Source organism: Babylonia areolata, chromosome 1 (genome assembly GCF_041734735.1).
Source record: "Babylonia areolata isolate BAREFJ2019XMU chromosome 1, ASM4173473v1, whole genome shotgun sequence".
Classification (NCBI taxonomy): Eukaryota; Metazoa; Mollusca; class Gastropoda; order Neogastropoda; family Buccinidae; genus Babylonia; species Babylonia areolata.
The window spans coordinates 94,370,916-94,386,653 of record NC_134876.1 but is presented as its reverse complement, the minus strand read 5'-3'; the positions used below and the strand labels follow the sequence as shown (position 1 = coordinate 94,386,653).

Here is a 15,738-nt window from a genome sequence, read left to right as displayed (position 1 = left end):
CCTCTACGTCAATGAAACCAAAATCTGAAACAAAAAGAGACAACAGGTCACACACACACACACACACTGAAACATCAACAAAGAGTAACATCTGAACATTGAATCACATACACGCCACCCGCTTCCTCCTCCTCTTCCGAAAGACTGCTGCGTTCCTCACGCTTCTTTGCTGTGTCCAGAACAAAAAGACCACAATGTCAGCAATTAGTCACAGCATGTCAACTATATCACTTTTTTCATCATCACTTTGTTTTCCATTGTTGACAATAATTAGTCACAGCATAACAACCACACCACTTTTCATCACAGCTTTGTTTGCTGGAGTACAATCACATCTTTCATATTCAAGGGAAAATCATCAAAGATATAATGTCACAACTAAGCACACAACATCTCAACAAATTTATCAAGTTCAAAATGTATTTGATTCTTTGAAATAACAGTCATGCATTTTCTAATGCAAAAATGCTGTGGATTACCTTGCACAGAACTACAAGTAGTAAAGCACTTTAAAAGAAACCTAGTTACACTCAATCAAATGGTAAAATAACATTTTTTGAATGAAATGACAACACAGTGTACTTACTATACTGTAAACGAAACATTGTCAGACTAAGGAGACAAGTGTTTCATGAACAGCATCCCAAAGACATTCAGTGACAAAAATCCATCTGACATACATTAAAAAATAAATAATTAAAAAAAAAGAAAAAAAAAGATCCAGTAATAAACATTCAAAGTCAAGAAAATAATCTCACACTGATTACACCATCAATACAACAAACTGTAAGGGAGAAGGCAGAGTGGAAAAAACAGAGTAACAGTCACATATGACATAAATAAATATGCCAACATTACAAAGACTATACTGAAATGCCAAAGCTGAGACATCTAATTCATGTGAATAAGCAAATATATTGTTTCCACAGACAGTTTCTTAATATGGAAAAAGACAAAAGACAATGTTATTAAACTGACTGAGAAGTATGATTTTTGTAACATGTTTTCTGCATGTGCATGTCAACTTCAAATCTTTCTGGAAAACAGGTGCACCTACCTTTAATTGAAGTTTGTGAAAATAATTGTAAATCTTCCGACTGAAAAATAATGCACAAAGCTATACCAAAGTAAAAACCAATGTAGTATTTCAAAGAAATAACTGCCTGTGAATACACTTGTTATCTTGCAAATCTTCCAGTGTAACGTCTGACAGACATTATAAAAACGTATTACTATCAAAATATTAAAAAAAAAAGGTATCCCAATCTAATTCCAACCAAAATATTTGCCAAAACACTTGAAAGAAATAAGAAACAAAAAAACAAACAAACAAAAAAACAACCACCAAAGAATGGATTAGCCTGGCTGTACAAAATAAAGCTAAGGAACAAAAAGGTCACTTCTTTTCAAAGTATGACATATATAAAAAGGTCAAACCAGACAGGGATGATGGCTGTGGTGGATTTGACCAATAACAGTTAGAAAAAAAAAAGGTGAAACATTGAGAACAAAATGCTTACAATGACAATGAATTCGTTAAACAACAGAGAATAGGTTCCATCAATCAGTTCCAATAATGAAGCACAATTGACATAAAAAAAAGTTTGTCAGTTGAAGGAAAAGCTTGAGGGAAGAATGAGGGAAAATATACTGTTTAATTTAGATAACCACAAAACTGAAAATATTACCCAGGTGAGATTTCTAGCAACAACATCAAACACAAAACAATTACTGCAGTGTAAAAAAAAGAAGAAAAAAAAAGCAAGGTGCATGCACCTGGAGACAGACAAGCAGAAGACTTGTCTACAAACAGTGCTTCAATCAGCTTCATATTTTTGCAATGACAACAATGGATGACAAGAGTACATAGTATGAGAAAACGAAAATCATTTTGATATGAATGGGGACAGCATGTAATCATGATGATCACAATGCCAAAACAAAATGTAAACCAAAACAAACAAAAACAAACCAAAACAAGAGAGGCAAGGCCTTCAAGACTCACTTGTGATACACTTTTAAAAAAATCCAAGCTTTTTATGTATTGAGTATAATTTCAAAATGTAATGTTTAAGATGAGAAAGATCAGTTTAAAGCAAATTAAGTCTCCTAGCATTAATTACAGAGTAATTTCCCTTTTTTACTATCTGCACCAAAACGTTTGCAAAATAAATAAAACTTCCATGCTTAGCAAAAGAAGTTCCTGTTTGAACAAAAAATGATAATAATGACTGCTCTTGTTGTTGGGTCAGAATATCAGATCAAAGTGCCAAGTTTAGAGAGTACAAAAAATATAAATATAACAGTAAATGCAGTTTGCATATAATTAGGCTTCATTTTCTATTTTTTTGTGCCCATCCCAGAGGTGCAATATTGTTTTAAACAAGATGACTGGAAAGAACTGAATTTTTCCTATTTTTATGCCTAATTTGGTGTCAACTGACAAAGTATTTGCAGAGAAAATGTCAATGTTAAAGTTTACCACGGACACACACACACACACAACCGAACACCGGGTTAAAACATAGACTCACTTTGTTTACACAAGTGAGTCAAAAACCTGGCCACTGTAACCAACTCTCCAACACATTAAAAAGAAAGCAAAAGAAACATAAATCAAAACAGGCCTGTCCTTATTTGCAAATAATCAGACTTAAGCTGCCATAACAATTAAGTATCACTTGTGACGGGAAAGAAAGTTCACCTGAATTCAAGCTCAATCTTACTGACTCTACAGTATCTTTTTTTCCTTACATCTTGTGTATTTAAAATGGAAAAAATGATTTCCAAGGTTAAGCATGAACACTTTCATGTAACCTTAAAACTCAGCCTTTCAGTCATATTTTGTGCCACATTACCTTTTTCTCTTTCCTCACACTCTCACACACTCTCATCCACACGCATGCAAGCATATGTGCACATACTGACCTGGACACAGAGGACACCAAATCCCTAAACATCAATGGTGTTATATAAAAAAAGTAAAGAAATAAAGCCTTTAACCCAAAGTGAACAAAAAGAAAAAGTTAGTAAACATTTTAGGTGCACAAATAAATATCCAAAAGAAATCCCACATATGTACGCACACTGAATCCAAACACACTTGTCTTCTTTCCATCCCTTCTTATAAAAATATTGCTTAAGTGTTCATATTAAAAATTAACATTAAAAAAAGCAAAAAACAAAAAGCAAGTGAACGATAAATTACAAAGCACAGCTGACACAAATTTTACAAGTAATCAAATCAGGCACATAACATAAATAGGGTGAAACAATATAAGTAACATGATATCTTAATAATAAAGAGATTCTCAAAATAAGGAAATATTTTTTTAAAAAGACAAGAAAAAGGAGAGAGAAAAAGTTCAACAGAAAATAGGGGTGACAGCAGCACAAAAGCTTAAGCTGAAAGAGTACAAGAACTGGACAATAAACCAAAACCATTTATTTTTGAAATCTCACAGTTGACAAGGACTCGGACCCAAAAGAGCAATACCCATGCAGGATGCTTTGCAGTGTGCAACAGCAGAAAGCTCAGTCTAACTTCTAGGGGGAAAAAAGTCACGGTCACAACATGTATGTAAACAAGGCTGTCAAGTGTGAAAGTACCTCCGGGCTGTTCAGCTTCAGTGCTTAGTGGTGAGGAAGAACCTGAGCGCTCCTCTTTCGCTCGCTGTTTCTCCTTCTTCATGGCCTCCCACTCGGCCATTGTGTACACTTTCTTCTGCTCCCTGTAAGGACCCCAGCTCATGAAAGGGCTCTCCTTCTCCTTGTCATCTTCATCATCGTCATCATCCTGAGAGTAGCCACTGGACTCCATCAAGTTGCCATCATCATCGACGAAGGAATGTGAGACTTGAGTTCTGGTGGCCGTGGAGGTGCTACTGCTGGAATAATGCATCACTTCTATGGAAGCTCCCTCCTGGGTATATTCAGAAGACTTTGTAACCTGAGTCTTTAATGTTTGTTCTGTGTGGGATGTTTTCAGGTCTTCAAGAGATTCTGCTGAGACCTGCATGAAGTCATGGGAATCAGTATGGGACTCTTCTGATCTACACATTGTTCCCCCTGAGCTCCCCATACTCCAGTGTGCCGACTCCACTGACATCAACATGAGATTTTCTGGTATCTGCTGTTCTACTTGAACAAATTCTAATGAGTCTGCTGATGTATGCATTATGTCTTCTTGCAGAGAATCCTGATCACACTTGTCAGAATGTTTCTCTTGTTCTAAGGAGTCCACAGATCTCACCATGATATCTTCCTGCTCCAGCAGAGAATCTGTGTCAAACTTGCTTGAGTCGGAGGTACGCATTTGCTGTGTCAGGATGAGGGAGTCTGTGGACAGCTGCATGATGCACTCTCCAGCCAGAGAATCAGCGTCCATGTCATGAGAAGCCCCAGCAGGGGCAGCTGCTAGTTCTGGACCAGCAAAGATGACACTGGACGTCATCTCTGTCATCTCTGAGGTGTCTCCCTCTAGAGAGTCTGGCTCTTCATCCTTGTCCTCTCCCTCACTCAGTGAGTCATGCTCCACCACATCCAGAGAGTCTCTGTCTTGTTCCTTTCTGGCCCCCTCTCCTTCACTGAGATCAGAGCTGCTGTAGCCCACAGAACTGCTGTAGTAAAACATGCGACCTGAATCAAGACTGCCTGCTTCCAGGTATGACACGATCTTCTGTGCCTCAGCTTCAAGTTCGATGTTGGCTGTCACATCTCGTTCCAGACTTTCAAACTCATTGAGGGATGCCAAAGAGGAGGTTTCACTTCTACGCTGAAGGGAACTGTCCACTGAGCTGCGTCTATCATCAGAATCTGCTGCCAGCTCTGCCTCCAACTTTTCAAACTCAGCCAGTGAAGATACTGAGCCAGCCACTGAACCCGAGCCAGAGCCAGAACCAGACTTTCCACCACTGCTCTTGCTTTCTGCGGTGAACTTTTCCTCCACAGAACTGCTGGAGCCCTGCTGGTCAATCTGACGTTCCAGCTTTTCAAATTCTGCCAGAGATGAGGTTGTTGACATGTCATCTCTGTCCATTTCACGCCTGTATCTTATCAGTTTCTTTTCATCAAACGAGCCATACTCAAATTTCTTATCATCATAGGATGACACAAGGAACATGTGATGTTTGCGTTCATCATAGGATCCACCAAAGCTTTCTTTGTCTGATGTGTCAATAGAACTGGATCCTGAGTTGCCAATCTGCTTCTCCAGTCTTTCAAACTCCAGCAGTGAAGAAGAAACAGAGGCATCATCCCTGTCATGCTGCAACGGTTTAGTGAAGTACCGGGTGCTCCCAAAACCAGGTGACTGTGAAGGACCCTCTGGGGGAGAGCAGTGGAACTGCTCTTGTGTGTCAGATTCTGGACCAGTTTCATTTCCTAAGTCATCTTTCTCAATCATTTCAAATTGTTCTTCTTCTGACAGTTCAGTGATGACCGACAAAGCAGCTCTGTCCACAAACTCATACCGGTCACTCTCAACTGAGGAAGACATTTCAACATTACTCCCATAGCGATCACTCTCAACTGATGAAGAAAGCTCTTCTTTGCCAGTGTATCTGTCACTTTCTACTGAAGACGAAAGTTCATTGTCTTTGGAATCATAGCGATCACTCTCTGTGGAAGAAGAAAAGTCTTGTTCTTTTGCTGATTCTTTTGATTTGGGCCATTCTTGTGGGATTTTGAGATCCTCATCTTCAGTGTCCTCAAATCTGTCATCCACATCTGCCTGTGTTAGCTGCATGTCTGAATGCATTGAGGAGGACATAGAAGCAATTTCTGCCAGTCTGTCTTCTACATCTCCTTCATCTTCATCTTCATCCTCAGCTTCAGCTGCTACCACAGTGGCAAAACTGTCCACACTTGAGGAGTCTCCATGATCTTCTGGACTCAAAGGTTCAGCATAGTCATGCATCTTGAGGTCTGCTTCCATGATGTCAAGTTCTTCTTCATCTGATCCAGCTCCAGCTTCCACCTTTGATGATGAGATAGTATCTCTGAGAGGCAGATGCCCAACGGATGCAAATGTATGAGCTGAGGCTGGATCACTCTCCGCTAAAAAAGACCCTGGTTTGCTCTCGGGCTGTTCAATGGTCATTTCAAACTGCATTTCAGTGTCTTCCTCAAATGTTTCGATGAAATGAAGTTCCTCTTCTGGTCCATCTACATCGTCCACTTTTTTCTGTTCTTCGTCTTCCTCTTCAGGAACACATGGGGCATGGAAGTCTCCTGGGGCAACAGGAAAATCAGTTTCATCAGTTGCTTCACCTTTTTTCTGGTCTTCATCTTCCTCTTCAGGAACACATGGTGCGCGGAAATCTTCTGGAGCTATGGGATAATCTGTTTCATCAGCTGCTTCATCTTCTTGGTCCTCTGTGTCAGCCCCTCCAAGATGTTCAGTGATGGTGATGCCAGGGATGTCTTCAGAAAGCTGCTTCATGAGCACCGTTGTTTTGGTCTGCTGGCTGCGAACCATTGGCGAAACTTCATCAAGTTGTTCTCTGTCCTCTATCTGTTGCTCATCTTCTGGCAGTTCTTCCTCAGTTTGTTCAGGCTCTAGCTTTCTGTCCTCTTCTACTGCTGCATCCTCTGTGTCTTCTTCTTTCACCTGTTCTTCATATTCTTGGTCCTTTTCAGCAGACTGGATGGCTGACAGTGTTTGTACTTTCTCTTTCACATCTTCCAGTATAGATTCTACAAAATGACTAGCAGTCTTTTCTATGTCTTCTTCGGCACCAGATTGAGCTGGACTTTCAGTCTCTTTTCCATCTTCCCTGCCAAAGAACATCTGCCGGAAAGCATCTGGAGTGGGGGAAAGAGGTCGCTCAAGGTCATCATAGCCCTGAACACCTAGAAGACCCACTTCTTGGACACTTTCTGCCTGCTGCTGATCCTCATCTTCATCCTCAGATTCAGGCTTGCTGTCCTTCAGACGGAGCAGTTCTTCCTCAGGCTTTTCCATGTACTCCATTTCCTCCGCCTCTTGTTCCATGAACTCCTCTTCTCCCCCAGCAGCTTCTCCAAGAAGGTTGTCATCATCTAGATCAAACTCATCTTCCAGTCTTTGCTCTGGAGCAGGTTCGTCTTCACATTCTCTTTCCTCAGTGAATTCTTGTGTGTCCACCCTGATCTCGACAGGGATCTGAATTTCTAGGGCTCGTTTTCCAGGGTACACAGAGCCTGGGTCAAGCTGATAAGGTTCGTCTTCAGTCTCTTCTGCAACATGTGTTTCTGGAAGTTCTGGAGCTTGTTCTTCAGATTCTATCCCTGCAACATCACCTTCTTCTTCATCTTCCCTGTCCTGCACCACTTGCTGTTGTTCTGGCACAGCAGCCACAGGTGTAGCTTCAGCTGAAGTCATCTCATCACTTTCAAACAGAGCACTTTCTCTCATTTCAGCAGAGGTTTCTATTTGATCTGAAACCTGTTCATCTGTTCTGAAAGTGACTTCTGTTGGAGGCTGAGTTTGGTCAGAGTCTTGATCTGTTTCAGATTTGGCCATCAGATCTCTTTGCAGGGATGTGGACATGGTGACTGTTTCTTCTGAGGGCATCTCCAGCCCATACAGTGTTTGGTCAGACATGGACATGTTGATGTCAGTCCCAGGAGGTAGCTGGAGTTCAGACAGTGTTGCTTCAGCACCGCTCAGACCTTTCTCTTCCTCCGTTGCCCACACAGCAGCAATGACACCACTTTCTTCTTCTTCCTGTTCTTCGGTCTCACTTGCAATTGCTTCTTCCAGTTGTTCTTTTACATCCTCATCAGAAGACAGCCTCTGGTCTTTCACTGCTTCTGCATCATACTCGGCCACATAATCCACTTCTGTTGGGCCATTAGTCATGACATCTTCTTTTGCATCAGAGGAGAGCATCTGGGCAAAGTCACTTTCTGAAGTTGCTGAATCAGCAGAGACGACCATTGGTTCAAAACCCGTGTCAACTGCCATCTGACTTGTATCTTTCAGTTCGGTTGGTGACATCATTTCAAAGGGTGAACTGAGCTCATCTTCTTCATGAACAGTAGACTCATCCAGAGTGTGTCCAGTTTCTTGATCATCTTCTTCCACCACCTCTGTCTTAATGTGTTCCAACACTGAACTGGCCTGAGCCAAGTCACTGGCTGTGTGCACATTCAAAGTCCCACCATCCCTTGGAGTCGAGGTGGGTGGGGATGGAACAAAGTCTGAGGACGTCCGTTTGATTACTGTGAGCTCTTCTGACTCATCCTTGGTTGGCGTTTCTGCTGTTTCTGTGCGAAGGAGAAGTGAAGCATCAGTCTCAAAGACATCATCTTCAGGGCTTGATAAGATGGACTTTGTTGGGGCATTGGGGGTTAACTTCTTTTCCACAGAGTCTGGAGATATGTCAAAGGCAGACACCACGTGGCACACTCTTCCAGTGTCCAGTTCATAGGAGGCAGCCAGAAGTGTGGGCTCCACAGACATCTCAGAGGAAGAAGTAGACATCTTGAACTCATCAGTTGATTGTTCTGAAGCGCGGGGTGTGCTCAGTGTGTCTGTCTGAAATGTTACTCTCTTTTCTGAAGGGATAGATTTTGCAGGGGCATCATCGTCTTCAATGTCATCTATCCCTGCCCCTTCTTCAATGGGGGACAGTTTCTCTTCTGTTGAGTCTCTTTCAGTTTCTGATGATTCATACACTTCATTGTCAGCAAGAGATTTTCCCAAAGAGTGCACAGCCATTGGGAAAGTGGTAGGAACTTGCGGCATGGTGATCTGGGATTCAGGTTCGGGTTCTTCAGCAATGGCACCCTGAAGGTCCACTGGCGCTGTGAAATCCAATGGCAGTTCTTCCCGTGAAGGAGAAACTGACCGGTCTTTCTCATCGGCCATTTCCTGCAGCAGTTCCTGCTGAGCAAGCCTGGATTCCAAGCTGACCACACTCATCATGGGCTCACACGGTTTGGGCTTGGCTGGAGACACATCTTCCTCTCCTTCCGAAGAAATCTTCCTTTCCACTGCCTGCTCCAGGGAGCTTTCAGCAGTAGAATATGAAGAAGGCATCTCTTCAACACCAGACTGGAACATGTCAGAGTGAGAGGCAGCTGTGGCTCCAGCTGCTGTGAGGTCAGAATCCAGGTAACCAGCATCAAAGTCTGTGTCTTTGGTCAGATCCTCCTTCACCTGCTGTCGGATCTCTTGAATGCTGGAAATGACCACTTTTTCATGAGTGTGCTCAATCTCATCATGAGGCTCAGGGACTTTGTCTGGCCTGGCTGCTTCTGCTTCACGAGCAATTTCTTCTTCTTCCTCACACTCTTTGTACTCTGTCATTTCACTCAAGTCAAAAGTGACTTTTGTCTTTCTGGACTGAATAAAACGTTCTCTGTGTTCTTCAGTGTGAGAAGATGAGCTGCTGTAGCTTGCATCATCTTCTCTCCTGTAGAAAGTGCCCAGGTCAATGGACTGGTTCTGCTGCAGAACACGCACACTCTTTTCCTGATGAGTGTAGGACTCTGAAAACTGGCGTTTATACTGGTGGGCTAATTCCCAGGGCATTTTGATGTAGGCCCCTGTCGTATCATCAAACACTTCAATTTCATTGTCTGGACTGCTCTCAGAAGAACTTTCTACAATATCAGCTGGAGCGTCAACATCATCGGCTGGCACTGGTTGTTCAGATTCCACAACCTCTGCTTCTTGCTGCGTTTGGTCAGAAACTGATTTACTTTGCTGGTCGTAATCATCTGGAGGAACATCCTTCTCTTCCACTTCAATAAGGTAAGTACCAGAATCTCCTGTTGTTGCTTCATAGCTAAGGACTATGTCACTTTCTTGTTCAGCCTCCATAATTTCTTCTTCTTCTTCTTCTTCTTCTTCCTCTTCCATCTCTTCTTCCTCCATCTGTTCACCACCAGTTACCCACTCCTCTGGGTAGAATGCTGCTTCATATTGTCTTTGAGCTTCAAGTTCTTGTTTGTAGTCATCAGGAAAGTCGAATGTGTATGGTTTCTCTTCAAGATCTTCTGGAGAAATTTCACGAGTGTCCTGTCTAGGGAGTTTTGGTTCATCCCTGCCTCCTTCTGATGCCTCCTCTTCTGTGAATCCCATGTTGTCGAAAGCCATGTAAGTCAGTCTGGTGATCTTCCTCACTTCCCACTGATCAGCACCACTTTCAGGTTCAATACCAGCTCCAGTCTTTTCAGACGAAAGTTCTGCAGTTGTAGTTTCTTTCTCCTCAATGATAAACTCTTCTGTACGATCTGTCTCTTTTTCCACAATCGCACTTTCTTTCTCCTCAGCAGTAAATTCCTCTGTTCTGTCTATTTCTGTTTCAACAATCTCTGTCTCTGCCTCAACAAAAGTAGTTTCTTTCTCCTCAATAATAAACTCCTCTGTCCTGTCTGTCTCTTTTTCAACAATCTCTGTTTCCTTTTCTTCAGCAGTAAACTCCTCTCTTCTGTCTGTCTCTGTTTCAACAATCTCTGTCTCTGCCTCAACAATAGTAGTTTCTTTCTCCTCAATAGTAAACTCCTCTGTCCTGTCTGTCTCTTTTTCAACAATCGCTGTTTCCTTTTCTTCAGCAGTAAACTCCTCTCTTCTGTCTGTCTCTGTTTCAACAATCTCTGTCTCTGCCTCAACAATAGTAGTTTCTTTCTCCTCAATAGTAAACTCCTCTGTCCTGTCTGTCTCTTTTTCAACAATCGCTGTTTCCTTTTCTTCAGCAGTAAACTCCTCTCTTCTGTCTGTCTCTGTTTCAACTATCACTGTTTCTGTTTCAACTCTCTCTGTTTCTGTTTCAACTATCTCTGTTTCTGTTTCAACTATCTCTGTTTCTGTTTCAACTATCTCTGTTTCTGTTTCAACTATCTCTTTCTCCTCGATAGTAAACTCCTTTGTTCTGTCTGGTTCTTTTTCTTTCTCAGAAATGACAGTTTCTTTTTCTTCAACAATGAACTCTTCTGTTCTATCCGTTTCTTTCTCCTCTACAGTGAACTCTTCTGTCCTGTCTGTCTCTGTTTTGACAATCAGTTGCTCATCAGGTTCCTCAGTTTTATCCTCTTCAGCAAGAGACGGCACAACACAAGTTGTTTCCCTTTCTTCAGTCACAAACTGTTCATGTCTTTCTGTTTCCACATCAAGGACAGGTGATTCTGGAGTTTCCTGGATTTCAGTTTTGTCTGAGGTAACATCCCTGGTTGTGACGGACAAGGTTTCTGACTGCTCTGTGACATGACAAAGCGCAGTCTCTTCCATGACCTGGCTTTTTTCTGAGACCTGAGTGATCTCTTCTTCAAACTGCTCAAAGGATTCTGTGGCGTAGACTAACGGTTTCTGCTTAGTGATGGACTCCATACCAACTGTGCTGGAGTAATCCACTGTTTGTTCAGTGTGTACTTTGGTGTGGGAGTAAACGTGTTCAACAGTTTCCACAGTGGTGGAGGCCTGCTCCGACTGGAGCTGGGTGTGCAGGTCCATCTCCAGAGCTTCACTGAAGGAGAACACCTGTTTGGAAGGAGAGCCCTTGGACAGGGGGGAAAACTGCTCCTCGACGTCTGTCTCTTCCATTTTCTCCTCGCTCCTCTCAAGAATTTCTGCATCTATTGAAAAGAGGTGTTAATGCACAAAAGGTAGTTAATGATCATTAGATGCAAGATTCAGTCACTAGAGAGATTATCTATCAAACTCTGTATGTATGTGATAGTGAGTGAGTGTGTGTGTGTGTGTGTGTGTGTGTGTGCATGTGCATGCATGAGAAAGAGGGGAGTACAGATATACCAAATATTAGTAAATCAGACAAATACTCTATAATGCTGGTCTTTATATTTATGCTTCACTCCATAAGTTCACTATTTCTCATGCACACACCAGATTCAGTTTCTCTGAAATGTTGTAATACATTAACTGGTCTAAGAAGGTGAAGACACACAAAAACACATTCCCTATTGTTATCATTACAATGGGAACATAAACACTAAAATAAAACATGTTCACATGGCACAACTTCAGAGAACTAAAGAAAGAGGCACATGAAGTCAAGTGGATGAAAACCCTACTTGTTGTAAAACCATCATTCTTACAAAGTAATATGACTGAAGAACACAAATGGTGAAAAATATGACAAAAACAACAACACTAGTGTCTGATGCCACTCTCAACTGAACAATGACACAACAGAACATGATCCAATTTTTGCCATCGTACAGGCAAAGAGATATAACATGATCCAAGTTTTGCCATTTTATCAGCCAACAAAGAGATATAACATGATCCAAGTTTTGCCGTCATATGGGCCGACAAAGAGATATAACATGATCCAAGTTTTGCCGTCATATGGGCCGACAAAGAGATATAACATGATCCAAGTTTTGCCATTTTATCAGCCAACAAAGAGATATAACATGATCCAAGTTTTGCCGTCATATGGGCCGACAAAGAGATATAGCATGATCCAAGTTTTGCCGTCATATGGGCCAACAAAGAGATGTAACATGATCCAAGTTTTGCCATCATACAAACAGTGGTGTAACATGATCCATGTTTTGCCATTATATAGGCAAAATAAAAGATGTAACATGATCAAATTTCATCATCATACAGTGAACCAAAAACTCAAATTAAAAAATAAATACATGAGGACAAAAAATGAGGCATGGATGATGGATCCTGGGTGAAGTCGATGACAGCAGCAATCAGACAACACTCAAAGTACCTTTGTCCTCCACATCGTCAAGCTGAGCGGCGTCAGAGCTGGAAGAACTTAACTTGTCGTCGTCGTGCTCGCTAAGGTCAGATCCTTCTGGCATGGCTTCCGCCCCCAATACTTCGCCTACTGTTAGAAAGCCTCCATTAGACAGCCACCTCGGCTCCAACATTCTCATTCACAATGGTTCAAAAGAATGGATTCAACATAGAAAAATGACTTTTTCTCACAAGCAAGGAAGCAATTTTTTTTTTCTTTTTCAAAATGCAATGTCAGGAAAAAATGGTAAAAAGTGATGACAATGAAAAGAAACTTAAACTCATACATGAAAATGGGAACCAAAATGACAAAAGAAAAAAAAACTTGTTTTGTTATGAACCATACAGTCTGATTCATTTATTTAGTACTAGTTCTAATACTTATCAATCAAACAGAATAATGGTATATCATTATGTTCTTACAGACCTTTGCATCAGTGAAAGACAAGCTGTCATACCCACCACCTTTTAATTACAGCGCACAAGCTCAACATCACTATATTCAAATCAAATTATGGTGATTAAAGCCTTGACAGACCTGTCACTGTACTGATATGATAATGGTTCATCTCAGTGAGTCTTACTTACAGATACAAAATTATAATGTTCTACAATGCTAATCATTTCTCCTCTAGAGACACATACACACACACATGCATAAAAATGGTTGGTGGTAAGATGGCAGAGTGCATTCGGATGGAAAAACGAAAAGTTCCCACAAACAATGAGCAAGATAAAAATCATATTGTCACAATGAATCTGTGATTGACATTCACCTTGACTTTACTAATGGTCAAACTGATATGCTTCTCTGTGTGTGTGTGTGTGTGTGTGTGTGTGTGTGGGTGGGTGGGTGTAGATTTCTGAGCCATCTGACCACAAGACCTTTGGTTTTCAGGAACATTCCCCTGCAAATTTACAAGTATCTCAGGCATTTGTATTTCTCTGGTGTTTGTCCATGATTAGGAAGTTTACCTTTGCTACACTGACAAATAAGGGAGGGCTGTAATATCCACGCCATTTAACTAAACACAAGAATAAGACACTGATGTCATCATGAGACAAAGCAACACAGTGAAAAGTAAAATAAAAAAAAAGTTGAATGTAGGAATGCTGTAATGAAAAGAAAAGAAAAAAGCAGAAGAAGAAGAAAAGAAATAAGCAATGGGAAAATGATGTGAATTACAACATGTGACAACAATAAAATAATATTCAAGGTGTTGGGGAACAGAGAAAATGGAATGACAAAAGAGAGGCAGGAGGAGATGGATTGGCAGAGAGAGAGAGAGAGAGAGAGAGAGAGAGAGAGAGAGAGAGATGGCAAAAAAACAACAACAAACAAACAAAAAACAAAACAAAACGGTACAGACAGTTCAGGCAAATATGGTGTATATCAAGACAGCACATTTGAATCCCATCAGCCAACTCACCATGATCCACAAAGGTAAATGAATGGTCGCTCATAAAAGTGTTGATTTTCTATTATGTACAACAAAGTACTTTTTTCACTTCCTTTTCTTTATCATTTTTTTTAATACTTTGCAATGATGACATATGATTGATAAAAATTGTGGAACTGTAACTGATGGCAGGTCAAAGACACAAAAGTGGAAGGGATGGAAAAAATGAAAGAATACAGCTGGCGGCTTTGGGCTGGCTGTAGCAGGCTCAATTAAGCGTGTAATGTATCTGTATTGACCTGGCAATGCTTAACTATATTGGGTTTCCTAACCTTTAAATGGTTGTTGGCATCATTCTTTTCCGATTGTGTTTCATCTATTGTAATTTTCAAAGAATGAACTGAACGCTTTCCGATTCACAGAAAATGTGGACTTGGTAATTTGAATAAAAAAAAGAAAAAAAAGAAAAAAAAAGAAAAAAGAAAAAAAAAGACAAAAAAAAAAAAAAAAAAAAAAGACTGGGTGCTTCAAAAGGTGCTATACATGAGGACTTTGTGATTAAAATGAAGGAGAGATAGAGAGAGAGAGAGAGAGAGGAGAGAGAGAGAGAGAGAGAGAGAGAGAGAAGAACTGAATGGTTTGCAAGTGACAATCTACATGGACATGGACACTGAAGAAAGAACACTATCAGATTTTAAGACCAAGCAATGTGTTGCCTACATCTGTGCTCTGGTCATGCTTTGTTATAGGCGATTATTGGTGATGGTGATGAGTGATACAAGTGGCCTACAATGCTTGATACAAAATTATTTTTTAAAAAGCTGAAAACTCCAAGAAAAACTTGCGCAGAGCATCTGACTGGAAGAAGCAGCAGCAGCATCAGAGCCAGCTGACTCACCTTCTCCAGGGAATCTGGCTGCTTCAGGCGCCATTCCTGCAGCATACATCTCCTCAAAGCTGGCAGCCACTCCTGCCTTGGCATAACCTTCTTCCGTCAGGCGACCACCAAAGCGGTCAGTGTCTCGTTCCTTCACCGTCGTAGAAAGATAGTCATCTTGAAAGGCTGAATAGAGCATCTCCTCGCTGGCAGAGTGAGCCAGGTCTGGAGAAGGTGGCATGTATGGTGCAGAGGGTTCCAGTGGAGCTACTTCCAGGTCCTCTCTCTGAAGTTCAGAGTCTTTCTCAAAGTCCCGGTCAGAACTGATGTTGGACACGGTGTTGTTGTCCACAGAGTCCAGCAGCTGGATGACAGCCTGTGTGCTGGACCCTGAGGACTGTGTCTCCACTTCTGTCTGCAGCATCATCTCCTGCTGCCCGGAAAAACTGTCCTCCTCTTCCTTGCCTCTCATCGTCATCACTGGAGAGCAATATATAAAGGAATGCAGATCTTTTTTTCCCTCCTGTTTCTTTCCTTCTCAGGACTTGGAGAAGATTGTTTACAAGAAAAAATAGATTCATCCTACTTGGGGTATGGGGGGGAAAGGAAACAATAATGTGAGATGTTAAAGAGGCTTTGATGATATCAATTTGGGTAAATCAATAACCTGAACTGACATACTGTTTAGAAGTTTTCAACAATCTGTCACTAGTATGAAAAATATAAATAGATTATCTCAACATTATCTCATCATTTGT

General features: G+C 41.2%; 1 protein-coding gene across 45 annotated transcripts in view; it reads right to left on the bottom strand.

Annotated features, from left to right (window-relative positions):
- LOC143289416 (uncharacterized) overlaps positions 1-15,738 on the bottom strand; it is a 198,891-nt gene that overhangs the window by 9,321 nt on the left and 173,832 nt on the right. For 43 of the 45 annotated variants that reach the window (XM_076598412.1, XM_076598537.1, XM_076598544.1 and 40 more), the window contains 3 exons: positions 15,002-15,460; positions 12,675-12,794; positions 3,610-11,562 (listed from right to left, as the gene is read on the bottom strand). In XM_076598412.1, coding sequence (XP_076454527.1) covers positions 3,610-11,562; positions 12,675-12,794; positions 15,002-15,460 — 8,532 coding nt within the window. Of the gene's footprint in view, positions 1-111; positions 170-3,609; positions 11,563-12,674; positions 12,795-15,001; positions 15,461-15,738 lie in introns of all 45 variants that reach the window. The other 2 variants (XM_076598609.1, XM_076598395.1) reach the window with 2 other exon arrangements.